Source organism: Lampetra fluviatilis, chromosome 5 (assembly GCF_964198595.1).
Source record: "Lampetra fluviatilis chromosome 5, kcLamFluv1.1, whole genome shotgun sequence".
Classification (NCBI taxonomy): domain Eukaryota; kingdom Metazoa; phylum Chordata; class Hyperoartia; order Petromyzontiformes; family Petromyzontidae; genus Lampetra; species Lampetra fluviatilis.
In genome coordinates, this window is record NC_136279.1 from 21,802,210 (window position 1) to 21,815,339 (window position 13,130).

The 13,130-nt window shown below is 51.1% G+C and overlaps 1 protein-coding gene across 8 annotated transcripts in view; it reads left to right on the forward strand.

Annotated features, from left to right (window-relative positions):
- Positions 1 to 760: 760 nt before the first annotated feature.
- The window catches only part of LOC144932757 (Friend leukemia integration 1 transcription factor-like), a 46,971-nt gene continuing 34,601 nt past the window's right edge, over positions 761 to 13,130 (forward strand). For 3 of the 8 annotated variants that reach the window (XM_078857173.1, XM_078857174.1, XM_078857175.1), the window contains exon 1: positions 761 to 921. In XM_078857173.1, the coding sequence (XP_078713299.1) occupies positions 850 to 921 (72 nt within the window). In that variant the 5' untranslated portion in view covers positions 761 to 849. Of the gene's footprint in view, positions 922 to 2,175; positions 2,324 to 2,426; positions 2,559 to 2,656; positions 3,119 to 9,303; positions 9,551 to 13,130 lie in introns of those variants that run through there. The other 5 variants (XM_078857177.1, XM_078857176.1, XM_078857180.1 and 2 more) reach the window with 5 other exon arrangements.

Here is a 13,130-nt window from a genome sequence, read left to right on the forward strand (position 1 = left end):
CCACTATAATAAGTGCTGATTGTTGCTGGTCTCTTGGCGGGTTTGGCCTTTGGGCCCTGTGCTCAGCAAACGTGATATTACAAAAAAAACACTTCCTTGACACGTTTCCACAAACAACGTAGCGGCGTTGATAGTGTATGTGTGTGTTTTAAAAATAAAAAAAAATTCGTTACGGTTAGGGGCACACGCGTTACACGAACCTGTGCATACGCCTCGCAATGACTCGCTGCTCACATTTAACCCGTTAACTCCTGCTACATTCAATATCGGGCGAATTGTCCGATGTACAATGGGATGGAGAGCGTCCTCGAGCACCTCCAGTGGTGGAGATGGAACGGCGAGGTGAGTCCATTGCAGGCGCTTGGTGGAGGACTTGTTACAAACATCGCTGGACGGTGATCGTGAGAGGTGGCGGAGGTGGCGGAGGCGGCGCGACGGCGGGAGAGGGAGGAGGCCTTTATCCAGCAGTGGATTGACCATGGCTGCTGGTGAATAACACGTCGTGATAGTCAAGCAGGGGTGTACGCGTGCTAACGACTCCTAGTGGAACGACCGTGGCGTCGCTTTATAATACCAAAGAGGAACGACACGTAGATTATATATAACACGGCTTACAAGCGAGAGAGAGAGCCATCAAGATTGCGCGCCAGCCTGTCACGTATCACAACTCCGACGCGTGCCCGCTTCGCGAGGATTCATCCGCGACGCGTTTGGGACGATCGCAAAACGAAAGGCGGAGGAGCTCTCTCGCTGCATCGACACTCGCTATGGTGGTGGCAGCGTAGCCGTACGGCGAAGCGTGGCGTTCCAGACGTCTGCAGTGTGCGTGGGGTGCGGCATGTAAAAACAATGACGGCTGATTCTTCGTGGCAGGCGTTCGCACCGAGACTTCTTCATGAGCGCGCCGGCTCAGCTGGAGAGGTACGGGCAATGTGTCGACACGCGTGTCCGTGTTCACCTAGCCTGGCACAAGCGCCGCGGTGACGTCACTGCCACTTGGCGGCGAGCTGAGGTTGTTATTGTTGTGTGTAGGTACGTGCATGCGTAGGTGTACGTGTCGGTAGGTACGTGCGTGCGTAGGTGTACGTGTGTAGGTAAGTGCGTAAGTGTAAGTGTGTGTGTGTAAGTACGCGCGTAAGTGTACGTGTGTGTAGGTAGGTGCGCACGTAAGTGTACGTGTGCGTAGCTACGTGCGTAAGTGTACGTGTGCGTAGCTACGTGCCTACGTGTAGGTGTTTAGGTGCGTGCGTAAGTGTACGTGTGTGTGTGTAAGTGCGTGCGTAAGTGTACGTGTGCGTAGCTACGTGCGTAAGTGTAGTTGCGTAGGTGCGTGCGTAAGTGTACGTGTGTGTGTGTAAGTACGCGCGTAAGTGTACGTGTGTGTAGGTAGGTGCGTGCGTAAGTGTACGCGTGTGTGTAAGTACGCGCGTAAGTGTACTTGTGTGTGTAGGTACATACGTGCATGTGTGCGTGCGTAGTTGTATTGTGTGTGTGTGTGTTCCTAGCGACTAATGCTACATCGCACGCACGAACATCCACAATGCGGAGTGTCCCGTGCGAGGGCAGCTGCTGCGTCTTCGAACTGCCGCGAATTCTAAGACTCAGCCACTCAGCCACTCAGCCGTGGAAGCGTGGCTGCTCTCGCTCTCGAAGCAGGCGAGGAGGGGGCCCGCCAGTGAGTGAGTTGTGCGTGAGTTCGTGAGTGCGTGGGTTGGGTACGGCGCGGGCCCCCTGTCGCGCCCTTCGCGTTTAATGATGTTTTCTGTTATTCTTAAGTTCTGTTCTTGCGTTGCTCTGATTGAGGCGAAGAAAGAAAACGAGAGAGAGAGAGCGAGCAGACTAAAACAAAAAAAATGCACCCAGCACCACTGGTGTCTGCACTTTTAAGGGCTGTTTTTTTGATGGCGCTTAAGCCTCCACCGGCTGTTCGCGAGAGATAGCGACGTACGAACAATATCGATGAATTAGCATTGTTTTGGCGCGTCTTATCTCGCCGCACCAAATATCCTGTTACACGAAGGAAAAAAATGTGCGCCCGGCTTCGACCAATAGGAAATGGGCTTCCTCCCGGGCGCGTGACTTCACTTCCCAAAATTAGCTAAATTTCATCCGGTTAAAGTTTTCTGTGTGGAACAATTTCACAGCAATTAAGCCATGTCGGCGTCACGCGGACTCTCCTGGTGAGAGCGAGAGAGAGAGAGCGGGGGGGGCTTCTTCACTCTCGGCCGCCCAGGAGTAGGAGCTACCGAGGAGGGGGAATTCACTTTTTTTTGTTTGCGCGTGTGCGCGCGCGCGCGGGGGAGTCATGGACGGGACCATAAAGGTAATCGGCTGCGGGGACGTGAGTGAATAGCGCGCACACGGAGCAGAGGCGCGCGTAAATCGAGAGTGAGCGAGAGTGAGCGAGCGCGAGAGAGAGAGAGCGAGCGAGGAGGGGAGGAAACGAGAGCGAGTTAAGGGGCGCGCTGCGCTTTTTGCAAGGGGCGCGTTTAGTGCGGCGGTTTGAGCGACTGGCGCTGGCCGCGAACTGCAAAAACTCCCGTGGTGGATTGCAAACGGTAACCGATTTCCTTCTCTTCCTTTTCTTGCGCTGGATTTCCTTTTTCCATCCTGTTTTTTTTCTTCTCTTTCACACCCCCCCCCCTTGCTCTCCACACGCCACCACCCCTCTTTAAACTGGAGGTGGTTATGAGAAACCCGAGGCTTTCGCAAAGGGGGCACAACAGCTCCCAAGCGCGGTCAGTCCGCTCGTTTCGACTCGTGTTAGAGTTAACGGTGACCGGCAAACAAGCGGGGTTTTTGCCTAGACTCCTGCTTCTATTGCCTGTTTTTATTTAGTTTTTTTTTAGACGGGTGTAAAAGCCTCTCTAAGTCTGTGCCCATGGGGGTGCACTCAATATCGCTCTCGTTGTACACGTGAGCATCTCTCTATCTATCGCCTTTTTTTTCGTTAGTTCTCCGTGCGTGGATGGGATTACAAACCTTGTCGGGGAGATGTAGCTCGTTCACGGTGACAGTATACATTCTAGACTGTAACGCGACGAGCGACGCTGGGCAGTGATGACTGCGGCGACGTTCCGTGGAAACTGTATCGACGTACGAAAATGATGTATACGCGGTAAGTGGAAATATTTGTTTTATATATATATAAACATATATATGTTTCGCGCTGTTTTAATTCACGTTGTAGTATGCGCTATAGTGCAGCGAGCGGTGGTGCAGTGGTTGGCGCGTTGTGCTCTACACTCGGCGACCCGAGTTCGATTGCCTATCTCGCGGAAAGCATTAGCAACGAGTACTACCTAAATCCGGCCCGACCAGCGTGGTGAAGTATGGCCCAAACGATTCCCATTGGTCGACAACACGGCTTGGGGAAGGAAGCCTTCATCCAGCATTTCCAAAGGCGCTGTAAATGATAACAAGTCTAACGACTCTGATGTTATTTCCTGGTTAATACGAGCGCTGTGCTCGCATGTTGATTTGATTCGGCGTACGTGACCGTGTCCTGCACTTTCAAAATCTTCGTTTAGACCGGAGGAGGAATCCGATGATGAGCTACAGAGCTCATCTTTTTCACAGACGTCCAAGCATTACAGCAGCCGCGCCCCTCCACCTCGGAGGAGCCGCTACGTGGCTTGAGCCCGAGGCACGGGAGATGCGACGGTTTTGGATGAGTTAGATTCCCGTTCAAGCCGATGTTCTCTGACCGCAACGGGCTCGGCAGAAGAGGTCGCGAATTCAATCGCAATGCCCCTGACCTCGTGTTCCGCTCGCAGTCAGTTGAGTACACGGCGTTGCGTGTGCCCGTTGGTAAATGTCTTGGAATTCAACCGACTTGATTTTATATATATATGTATGTATAAAAAAAAATTACGTAGTTTTTATTTGAGAGAGATGACAAAAAAATACTCCACCCCTGCAGGAATGGGCAAACGCATACCGAGTTAGACCAAAGTTGTGACCGATGTCGATCTTACATTTGTGAAATGTGTTTAAAGAGACGATAGTTAGATACGCAGCGGCGGCAAAGTCCTGCGCGGTTGTAACGTGAAAGTCGAAACGCGCTTGTATATAAACGTGGCATTGTCGCAGGCCATTCAGCCAGCAAGATTAAAGCTCAGCGCGACCGTGTAGTTCGTTCATATTTGCGAGTTTGGCAGTTGTCGAGCGCAATAACGCGATCCGCTAAAGCCGCGTTGCTTTCTTTGCTGCAGCAACAACAACAACAAAATCGACAACAACAACACGCGAACTCTTAAAAGTATTAAATCTGCCTCGGGAATATGTCAAAGAGAGAGGCGGTTGTTTTGAATGAGCGGACAAGCGCGTGCGCAGGCGCGAGAGAGAGGGGGGGGTAGAGTTTGATTGATTAGCGTTTGGTGGTTTCCCATCAGGTGGTTTATCAGCAGCATGCAGCTATTTCCTGCGCGAGTAATCTGATTTCCTGCAAGAAAGTTTCCTCTCGGTCCGCACGCCTCGGAGGAGCGAGGGCGCGCATGGCCAAGGGGCAAGTCACAGTCCTTCCGCTCCGCGGGACCAGAGACTCGAGCCCCTTCAATCTCACACCCCCCCCCCGTTCCCCCCCCCCCCCAGTAAGGACCCCACCCCACCACCCCCCAGTTGACCCCCCCCCCATCTTCATCTCATCTCTCTCCTGACCCCCCCTCGCCCCAGCCAGCCCCTCCCGTCTCTCGACCCCCCACCTTATACTCATGCCCTTCTCCCCCCCCCCATTCTCAAACCCCCTCCATCTCCCCCCCCCTTCATACTCATCTCCCTCCTTACCCTCTCCCCCCTCTCGCTCCAGCCAGCCCCCACCTCTCTCCTGGCCCCCACCACTGGTACCCAATTCACCGCACCACCCCTCCCTTGCTAGGACCCCCTCCCCCCCCATGTCCCATCCCTCAACTAACCCCCCCCTCCCCAACCTCCTCTGCTCCCCCACCTTAACCTCATCCCTCAAAAGACGACCCGTTCCCCCTCTAGCCCGCTTGGCGATGTCACCCACAGGGTGGTGGCCTTTGAAGCGATGTGGCCAAGTTCGACTCTCGGTCTGAGTGCTGCACCCCTTAAGGCCGGAGACTGGCCAGGGGTTGGCCGGTTTGGCGCTGTGCATCGTGGGTGGGGCATTTGCATCTCGTTAATGAGTAGTTAAACGAGAAAATGTGATATTTGTGAATTTAATCATCCATTACTTCGTGTGTCAAGATTACATCCGTGTTACTGTATATCTAATCCATTGCGTACGTGTCTCCAGGATATGCCTAACCTGAGTTAAATTGCCAGATTTATTTCGTCTCATCCACACGCTGTGGTCAACCACCACACTGCAGGTGACAGCCCTTTCTCCTTCTTCTCGTTCTGCCGTTTTCCCTCGCACCGCTCCCAGTTTGAAATAAAATCCCTCTCATCATCTTGTCCCCCCCCCTCCCCCCCGATACAGGTTCTTTATGAATTCGCTCAATTCGAGAAACGTATTCACAACGCATCACAACTGTTATCCTCTAACACCGTCAATAATGCTGTTCATTGCCGGTCGCTTGGCGTTTTGGGGCACTTGGCTTTGTGTTTAGAAAACTGTGATTTAAACGACGTCAAAACGTCGCAGTATATATTTAGCAAACGATGTCACCGTCAACACGTTTTTGACCGCCTGTGGAGCTTGAATATACAACGGTCTTAAATATATATATACACAAATAAGACAAAGTTTCCGCGTATAGCCAGCCACGCGGACGGGCCAGGCGCGTGTTGTTAGTGAGCAGCTATTAAGGTCAGAACGGCGCAATAAGGGGCGGTAAGGCTAGCATCACGCCGGGTCGCTTTTGACGAACATAACTTACAGTCATAGACAGTAAATATAGACAATGATATCGACACAAAACAGATACAAATATTCCGCGTATAACCTGTAGGGTAAAGAACTGTTAGCCGGCACCTATGCAGAGCCGGCACGGCACACGATGGGGTGGGTGGGTGGCCAGCACTAAGCCCTGCCGCCTTTGTATCCAAAGCGGCGGTGTTTACGCACCGAACCAGCTACTGATTTTAGGCTGAATCGACCTAGGGGAGGCCCTTGCAGACAGACACGCACACACGGGGTAAATGGTGTGCGAGTATTAGGCGTTGTAACGTCAGCCCGTGTAACACGGACGCCACGGTGGCGAGATGTTAACCACCACGCCTGGTATACAGGAGGTTGTGGGTTCGATCCCAATCCTGATGCCTGTATATTTGGAGTTTGCGTGTCTCTCTCCCCGTGGTCACGTGCTTTTTTTCTCTCCGTGTCGTCCGGGTTTTCCCCTCCACATTTTACAAACGTGTGTTCATTGTATTGGCTACTAAAAAAAATCAACATCATCCACTTTGTTGAGCTATCAATTGTGGCCAGGACGCTTCTGAAAAAAAGAGCTATACAGCTCAGTGAGCCTTAGCCGGGTAAAATAAAAAAGTAGTTTAGTTTTTGATATATACATTACTGCGCTTCGATGCGGCAAGCGAATTTGCGCGCCTCCCCAAACTCCCCGACTATACCCTTACCACTCGCAATGGAGTGATCGTGACCGAGACACATCTGGGGAAAACAGCGGCATTTTCTTGAACGAACTTGATTCTGCTGATGAGACCAATGAGATCGAAACCGGTCCAGGAGTTTGCCTGGCCTAAGCACACGCTGCTGGATAATATTTGGTCTGGAAAGCCAATGTACTATGAAGAAGAGAAATTGCCCGAAACGTCGCCTAGTGTACATATATATTTTTTTTCCCGCCCTTTTAAGGCCAGTGTTATTGACGACTGTGTTAAAAAAGAAAAGTTAACCAATAGGCAGATTGACTAAAGCAATATTTATTTAGTTGTTTCACTTACCCGTCGTGACTGTACTGAGTTCCGCTCATATTCACGTTTACCAACACTTTCTGACTCAACCAGATGTATAGGACACGTGATGTGCCTCCAACCTCCCACCCCCCCACAAATAGAACCCCCGTGGTTGTGCAATAGCTAAAGCGTTGACAAACACGTGGCGCTGTGCAGCACACGAGGGTCTTGTGCCGCGTACAGGGGACGGCACGATAGCCGTCGCGACACGGACTCGACGCTACGGCGACCCACGCGTCTATGCCAGCCCCGCCGTCTCGCTCCCTGTGGTCTCGCCACGTACGTGGCAATAAGAGGCTGTACTGGTTAGCAGCACGCTGGAATTACGACCCACAGAGGTGGCAGGCTCGACCCCATCGCCCCCCCCCACCCCCCCGGCGCGTTAATTGAAACCATGGGTAAGTTTCTTCAATTCTTCCGTCTCCTCTTGTCTGTCCACTCAGTAGTATAGACACGAGTTTAACCACCAGCAGCAGCAGCAGCACAGTTAGTCGACTGGCATAGTCGCGTGTGTGCTGTGGCAAAGTGTCGGCTTCTCCCAACGATGCCAACAGTACCCTGCTGGTCAGCGTGGAAGTGTGGGCCACAAATACCCTCCGGGAAAGAGAGAGAGCCTCTTTAATGCTCCTTCTTGTGGAGAGGCATCTTCCGCCAGCAGTGCCGTGAGCGGAGCAATTGCAGCGCTGCGCCTTCGCCGTTTGATGGCTCTGTCTTGAAATGAGAATGAGTGAAACTCGCGATCACGCAATAACAACGGGGACTGGTTGTGCGTAACGAGGTTCGAGATGAGGCTGACGGTTCATAACTTTAAAAAAAAATGTGGATTGTATTTGATTATTATATTTGCTATGAGAGTGTGTTTTCATTTCCAGATGAGGCCACGTTTTCATTGATTCATTATAACGTGCATGTGTTTGTCCAGTGGGCGATTCATGGTCGCCTTCTGTCGTCTTATGGTGTTCTGCAGTACAGCAGACGTATTGTAAGGCAGCAGCGAGGGAGATATTGACACGGAGCACGGCACGCGTGTTAAAAGTTTATTTGTAGGTGAGGTCATCGAGGATGAAAGTCGGACTGGGGTAGAAAACCCCAAGACATTTGCAGTTATTGCATCGCAATAATGCAATTATGATGCTTTAATCCGCGAAATACAAAACATACACAACGATGGGCTTTAAAGGAGTAGGAGGAGAAGGCGTACTTAATGCGTCCGCATCCCACGGCGATTGTTCGCATGAAAAACGATACACGCATTATGGGACCGTGGGGACTCGGGCAGAATTTTATATATTTTGATACAAAATCAGCAAGTTGGAGAGACTTCCTTTGTATTGAACGAGACGCGTGAAAATATGGAAAAGTATTCAGTCAGTCCGGCATAGGAGAGGGGAAGGTCTCAACCCTGGACTTAAACCGAGGCTGCACGTTGTTGCATGTACGGAACCTCTGTCAATCCACTGCTGATGTGAAGGCTTACCTGCACACCGCACGTGGCTAATGGGAGTTATTTTGACCATACTTCACCACGCTGTGCGGTGCGGGTGGTAGAAGATGGAGGAGCACCGGAACGGGTCACATCGCACTCGCCGCTGATGTTTGTTAGCCGTAGACATGACTCAAACTCAGGTCGCCGGAATTAAAGTTGCAATGTGTCAACCACTGCGCCACCATTGTGTGTGTATATACATAGTGTATTGTGGGGAGCAGTGGCGTAATGGTTAGCGCACTCTACGAAGCCGGCGACCTGAGTTCGAATCTAGCTCTCGGTCAACGGCGGTGGCGAATGTTTGATCCGGTCCTGGGCCTCCCCTAGGTCGACTCGGCCTTAAATGTGTACCTGGTGCGGTTTGTAGGAAACATCAGCGCTGGGGCGACAAACTGTACCGTGCGTGATGTTGACCACTCATCCCTCATCCTCGTCGGAGTACCGGCCTTCATAGGTGCTCCCGCACAGCACTTGCCCCAACAGTCTATTAAAGGCTGTACGGAGAAAGTTTAAATGTGTATATATTTGTGTATATATAGTAGTGTACTATGTCTACACGATAATTTACCGTAGCCATGTCGTTGTTGTTTTTTTTTTATAATTGAACAAAACAACACTAACACCCGTTATCCCGAATCCGAAACCCAGCCCTTCGAATTCCCACTGAATGGTGCGGCGTTGTGCAGCAACAGTAGCAAGTGGTGGGTAACAGCAGCAGCAGCATCGTCGGGACAACGGCAGCTTCTGCATTTTAAGGCCACGGCCGTGAAACAGAGAGAGAGAGAAAAAAAAACCCACACAGACCTTCCTCTAATCACCGAGCTGATCGAAACGCCAAAATAGGCTTCCTTATCTTGCTAGCTGCAGCTTTAAGAGTGCTCGCTCGCTCGAGAGAGAGAGCGAGAGAGAGAGAGACCAGCCAGGCAAGACAACAACCCACGCGTGCAGAAGAACCTCGCAGAGCGAACGGACATTCGCCCCAGAGGGCCACCGTTTCAGAGCGGCGCGTCGCAACCGCCGGACGGGGCCGCTTCAACAGCGGCGGTGGCGTCGGAGGAGGAGGAGGTAGTGGCGGGCAGAGACGGGGAAGGATTTGTGCGGAACTTCGCCACGCATACTCGCAGAGAGCAGCAGCAGCAGCGTTTGGCTCAGTTGCTTCCTATCGACTAACGGGTCCACCCCAATGTAAGTAACTATATAGGTGCTGTGATGGACGCAGAACGTTATGTGCTAAGAGGAGCAGAGGCAATGAGATGTGTCTATCGTTGTCGCGTCTGCGCTGCCTTGCCCATGCGTCTTTTTCCATGGATGTGCGTGTATGTATGCAGCATTTACGTGTGTCTGTTTCTTCGAATCGACGAGGTCGAGTCAGCCTTAAATGAGTGCCCCGGTGCGAGGGTGTAAACATTGGCACTGGGGAGGCGTATGCAGCCTGGCGTGGTGCAGGCCACCCCACGCCTTCGTGTGCCGTGTCGGTCTTAATGGGTGCTCGCTCGTAGCACGTACCCCAACAGTCTGTTCAGGCTATCCTGGGGGATCTTTGTGTGTGTGTGTGCCTCATGTATTACTAATGCGGCGAGGCGTGAGTGCTGACCACAGCATCCCCACGCCGCTCGCGCCTTGACAGGTGCTCGCTAACAGCACTTGCCCCCAATAATCTGTACGGCTATAGGGGAGGGAACGCGGGGGGTGGGGATGGAGGAGGGAGACATTGCGGTTGTCTTTGTAATATTTGAGCGGGGAGGGTGCTGTGGTTTATTCAAACGAGAAGAAAAATGCTGTCGGTAAACCTCGGACGCCCAATGGGGTATACACAAAACAACAACATCTTTGGTTGCGCAATTTGGTGGAGTAAGTGAGAGCGAGTTGGGGTTGCGAAGTTAGGAAGCCACTGGAGCCATTAGGAAGCCGCTGTGAGATATGCACTTTTAAATTTAGATTGAAAACTCATTTATTTATAATTGCTTTTTTGTGTTTAGTGTTGTCGTCCTTCCCCCGCATCTCCGATTAGAACAGTTGGCTACGTAGGCTGCAAACTAGGTTCAACATGCACATGTATATGAGTATGGGTCTCTATGGGTCTCTGTGGTACTATTTGAGCCTCTGAATTTCTGTGGGATCGCTATGGGTCTCTTCCTTCCGATATTAGAAAGCCACTGGAGCTATGGTGCACTTTTAAACCTAGATTGAAAACGAATTTTGCCTACGTACGGTGCGAAAGAAGTTCAACATACGGACACACATACACGTTGGAGGGTGAAACGTTGCGTGGAGGCGGTGGGCTTACGTCTTGGGGTGCAGTCTGGTTGCGTTGCGCGCGTGTGGTTCGTGTGACCGTACATAGTCCACTCTTGTTCTTAATTACCGGGGAACCATCGTTTTGTACCCAGTGCCAGATTATCCTGGTAGCACAAGTGCTATGGGCCCCGCACTTTCAAGGGCCCCGCGCTAAACGCTTTCAAGCTATCAATTCCGGTTCAGTGATTCTGCACTTGCTCTATTACTATAGTACTATACTGCCTTCAACTTTTGTGAACGACCAGGTGTTTAAGTATAGCGATTTGTCGTATTATCTGGCTGTATATAAAATGAAAAAATACAATTACTTGACTATGCAAGTTAAAAATTGTTTTTTATGTGTTTTTTATTTAGGGCCCCTTTATAGCGTATGCTACAGGCCCCACACTAGCTTACTCCGGCACTGTTTGTACCTCTCAGGGGACTAATGCTGACCTCACCTCTTTGCGTCGCTCTTACGCTGCGTTGTTGTTGTTCTAGATGGCCGAGTTGTGTACGAATGTGACATGTTTCTATTATTTATATATGAAATGCGTATTGCTGTACAGTATGCGTATAACACAATAACACGTTTCTGTCAATCCACTGCTGGATTTAAAACCCCAGACGGCGTGTCGATCCCGCGGAATTCGTTTGGTTAAACTTCACCACGCTGGTTAGAGCCGGCTGGTGAAAGGGGAGAGGAAATTGGGGTCAGCAAACAAGAACTCGTACGGATATCACCCGCCAATAACATATAACCGTGGCCAGGAATCGAACCTCTCGGCTCAGCGGGTTCTTAAGACCACCACTGCGCCACTGCTCCGCTGAAGATTATTCATGAGTCCGCGGTTAGCCTCTGTCGGTCTCCGAAGAGACGCGATCTCACAGCGAGTTGCTGCGTCGTTAGCGGTGGATGGAGTGGGCCACGCTTTAACACGACTCTGAAAAAGAAAACAGCCACTATTTTTACGATGCCATTAACGTGGCGCGTAACCACCCCCCCCTCCCCCCCGTATTACCCGTAAGAGCGCACACACACACGTGGTGAAAATGCGGCCTGGAGGATTTCACGCGGTCCACCGCCATCCGCACCGCGTCCGGAGCCACGCAAAAGCAAAAAAAAATTAAAGGTTAACGGGTTGGGCCACCGTCAAGTTACCGCGCAGTGCGCACTGCCCGGGCAGGCACGGGCTGGAGCGGTGGCGAGTCAGTGGCGAGTCTAAACGCGCTGCTGCAAAGCCCCCCCTGAGTTCGATTCTCGGTCGGGGCCAACACGAGCAGGGGGGGAGTGAATGTGTCCAGCGGTACAATCTATCACCCCCCCTCTCTCCCACCACCACCTCCCTATTCACCAATTCGTGGTGAAGTATGGGCAGGCAACCTCCGTGATGGACACGGAGTTCAGGTCGCCTCCTCAATCCAGCAGCGGGTTGGCATTTTTGGTCAATAATAATCGTTACTGCGAAGTTGCGTCCCTTATCTCCACACTTAACCTAAGTAGGTGCGCCCTATCGGCATGGGAACCCGATGGCAAGCCTAACACCACAATGCTGGTGTCATTTCGAATTTCGCGTAGATACACACACGGGCGTAGACTTATAACGGTCCACGACAGTGCCACGCCAGTGTCTTTGTTGTCGTCGATTTGTGTTCACATCTCTGGCCTTCTCTGTACTCTGAAGAGGGGCCGTTTCCCGAAACGTCGCCCCGTTATGAACTGCTCCGACGGACGTTGTGAGTTGTTCAGTGAAGCCACAGCCAATGGAATTGGCGCTATTTGTCGTGACGTTTCACACCAGGCGAAAGTAGTTGATTGCAAAGTAGAATATTTCATGTTTTAGTCCCTTAATATAAATCGTACTGATCAACAATCACTACGCCGTCCTTTAAAAGAACATCACGTGTGTACATCTCACTGTCTCACAATAAACTCTCATCTTCGTGAAGAAGGCTCTTCGACCGAAAGGTCGAGACTGTATTCTTCCTCCCAGCGACTGAAACCAGATCCCATGTTAATTGCGTTTATCATCTTGTTACTTAATTTAATTGAAACTAAACGTCGGGCAGCAGTAGATTAATATAAATTATAAAAATCATCATCAGAATAAATAAGAGCAATTATATATCCCAGGAAAGCTGCATTGAATCTCAATACTGTTTTTTGTCGGGAGAGTACTGCAGTTGGAATGTCTGACCAATTGCAATTAATTAAAAGTGCTTTTGCACGTGCCCTGAAGGCATTCATTATAGACGCAACACAAAGACCTGGTGTGAAATGGCGTGCCACTTCATTCAATATGTATGCTGACTGTTATCAATTCCAAACACACGCGCGTGTGTGTGTACACGTATCTACTGTAATCTGTTGGGGGGACGGGGCGGTCTTTTGTGGCTGCGTTGAGCCACAACGAAAACTTTAATTTGAAACGATTTCTCGCGCGCCCACACTTCTCTCTCTGACACTTCTCGGCCTTCGTGCCCGATG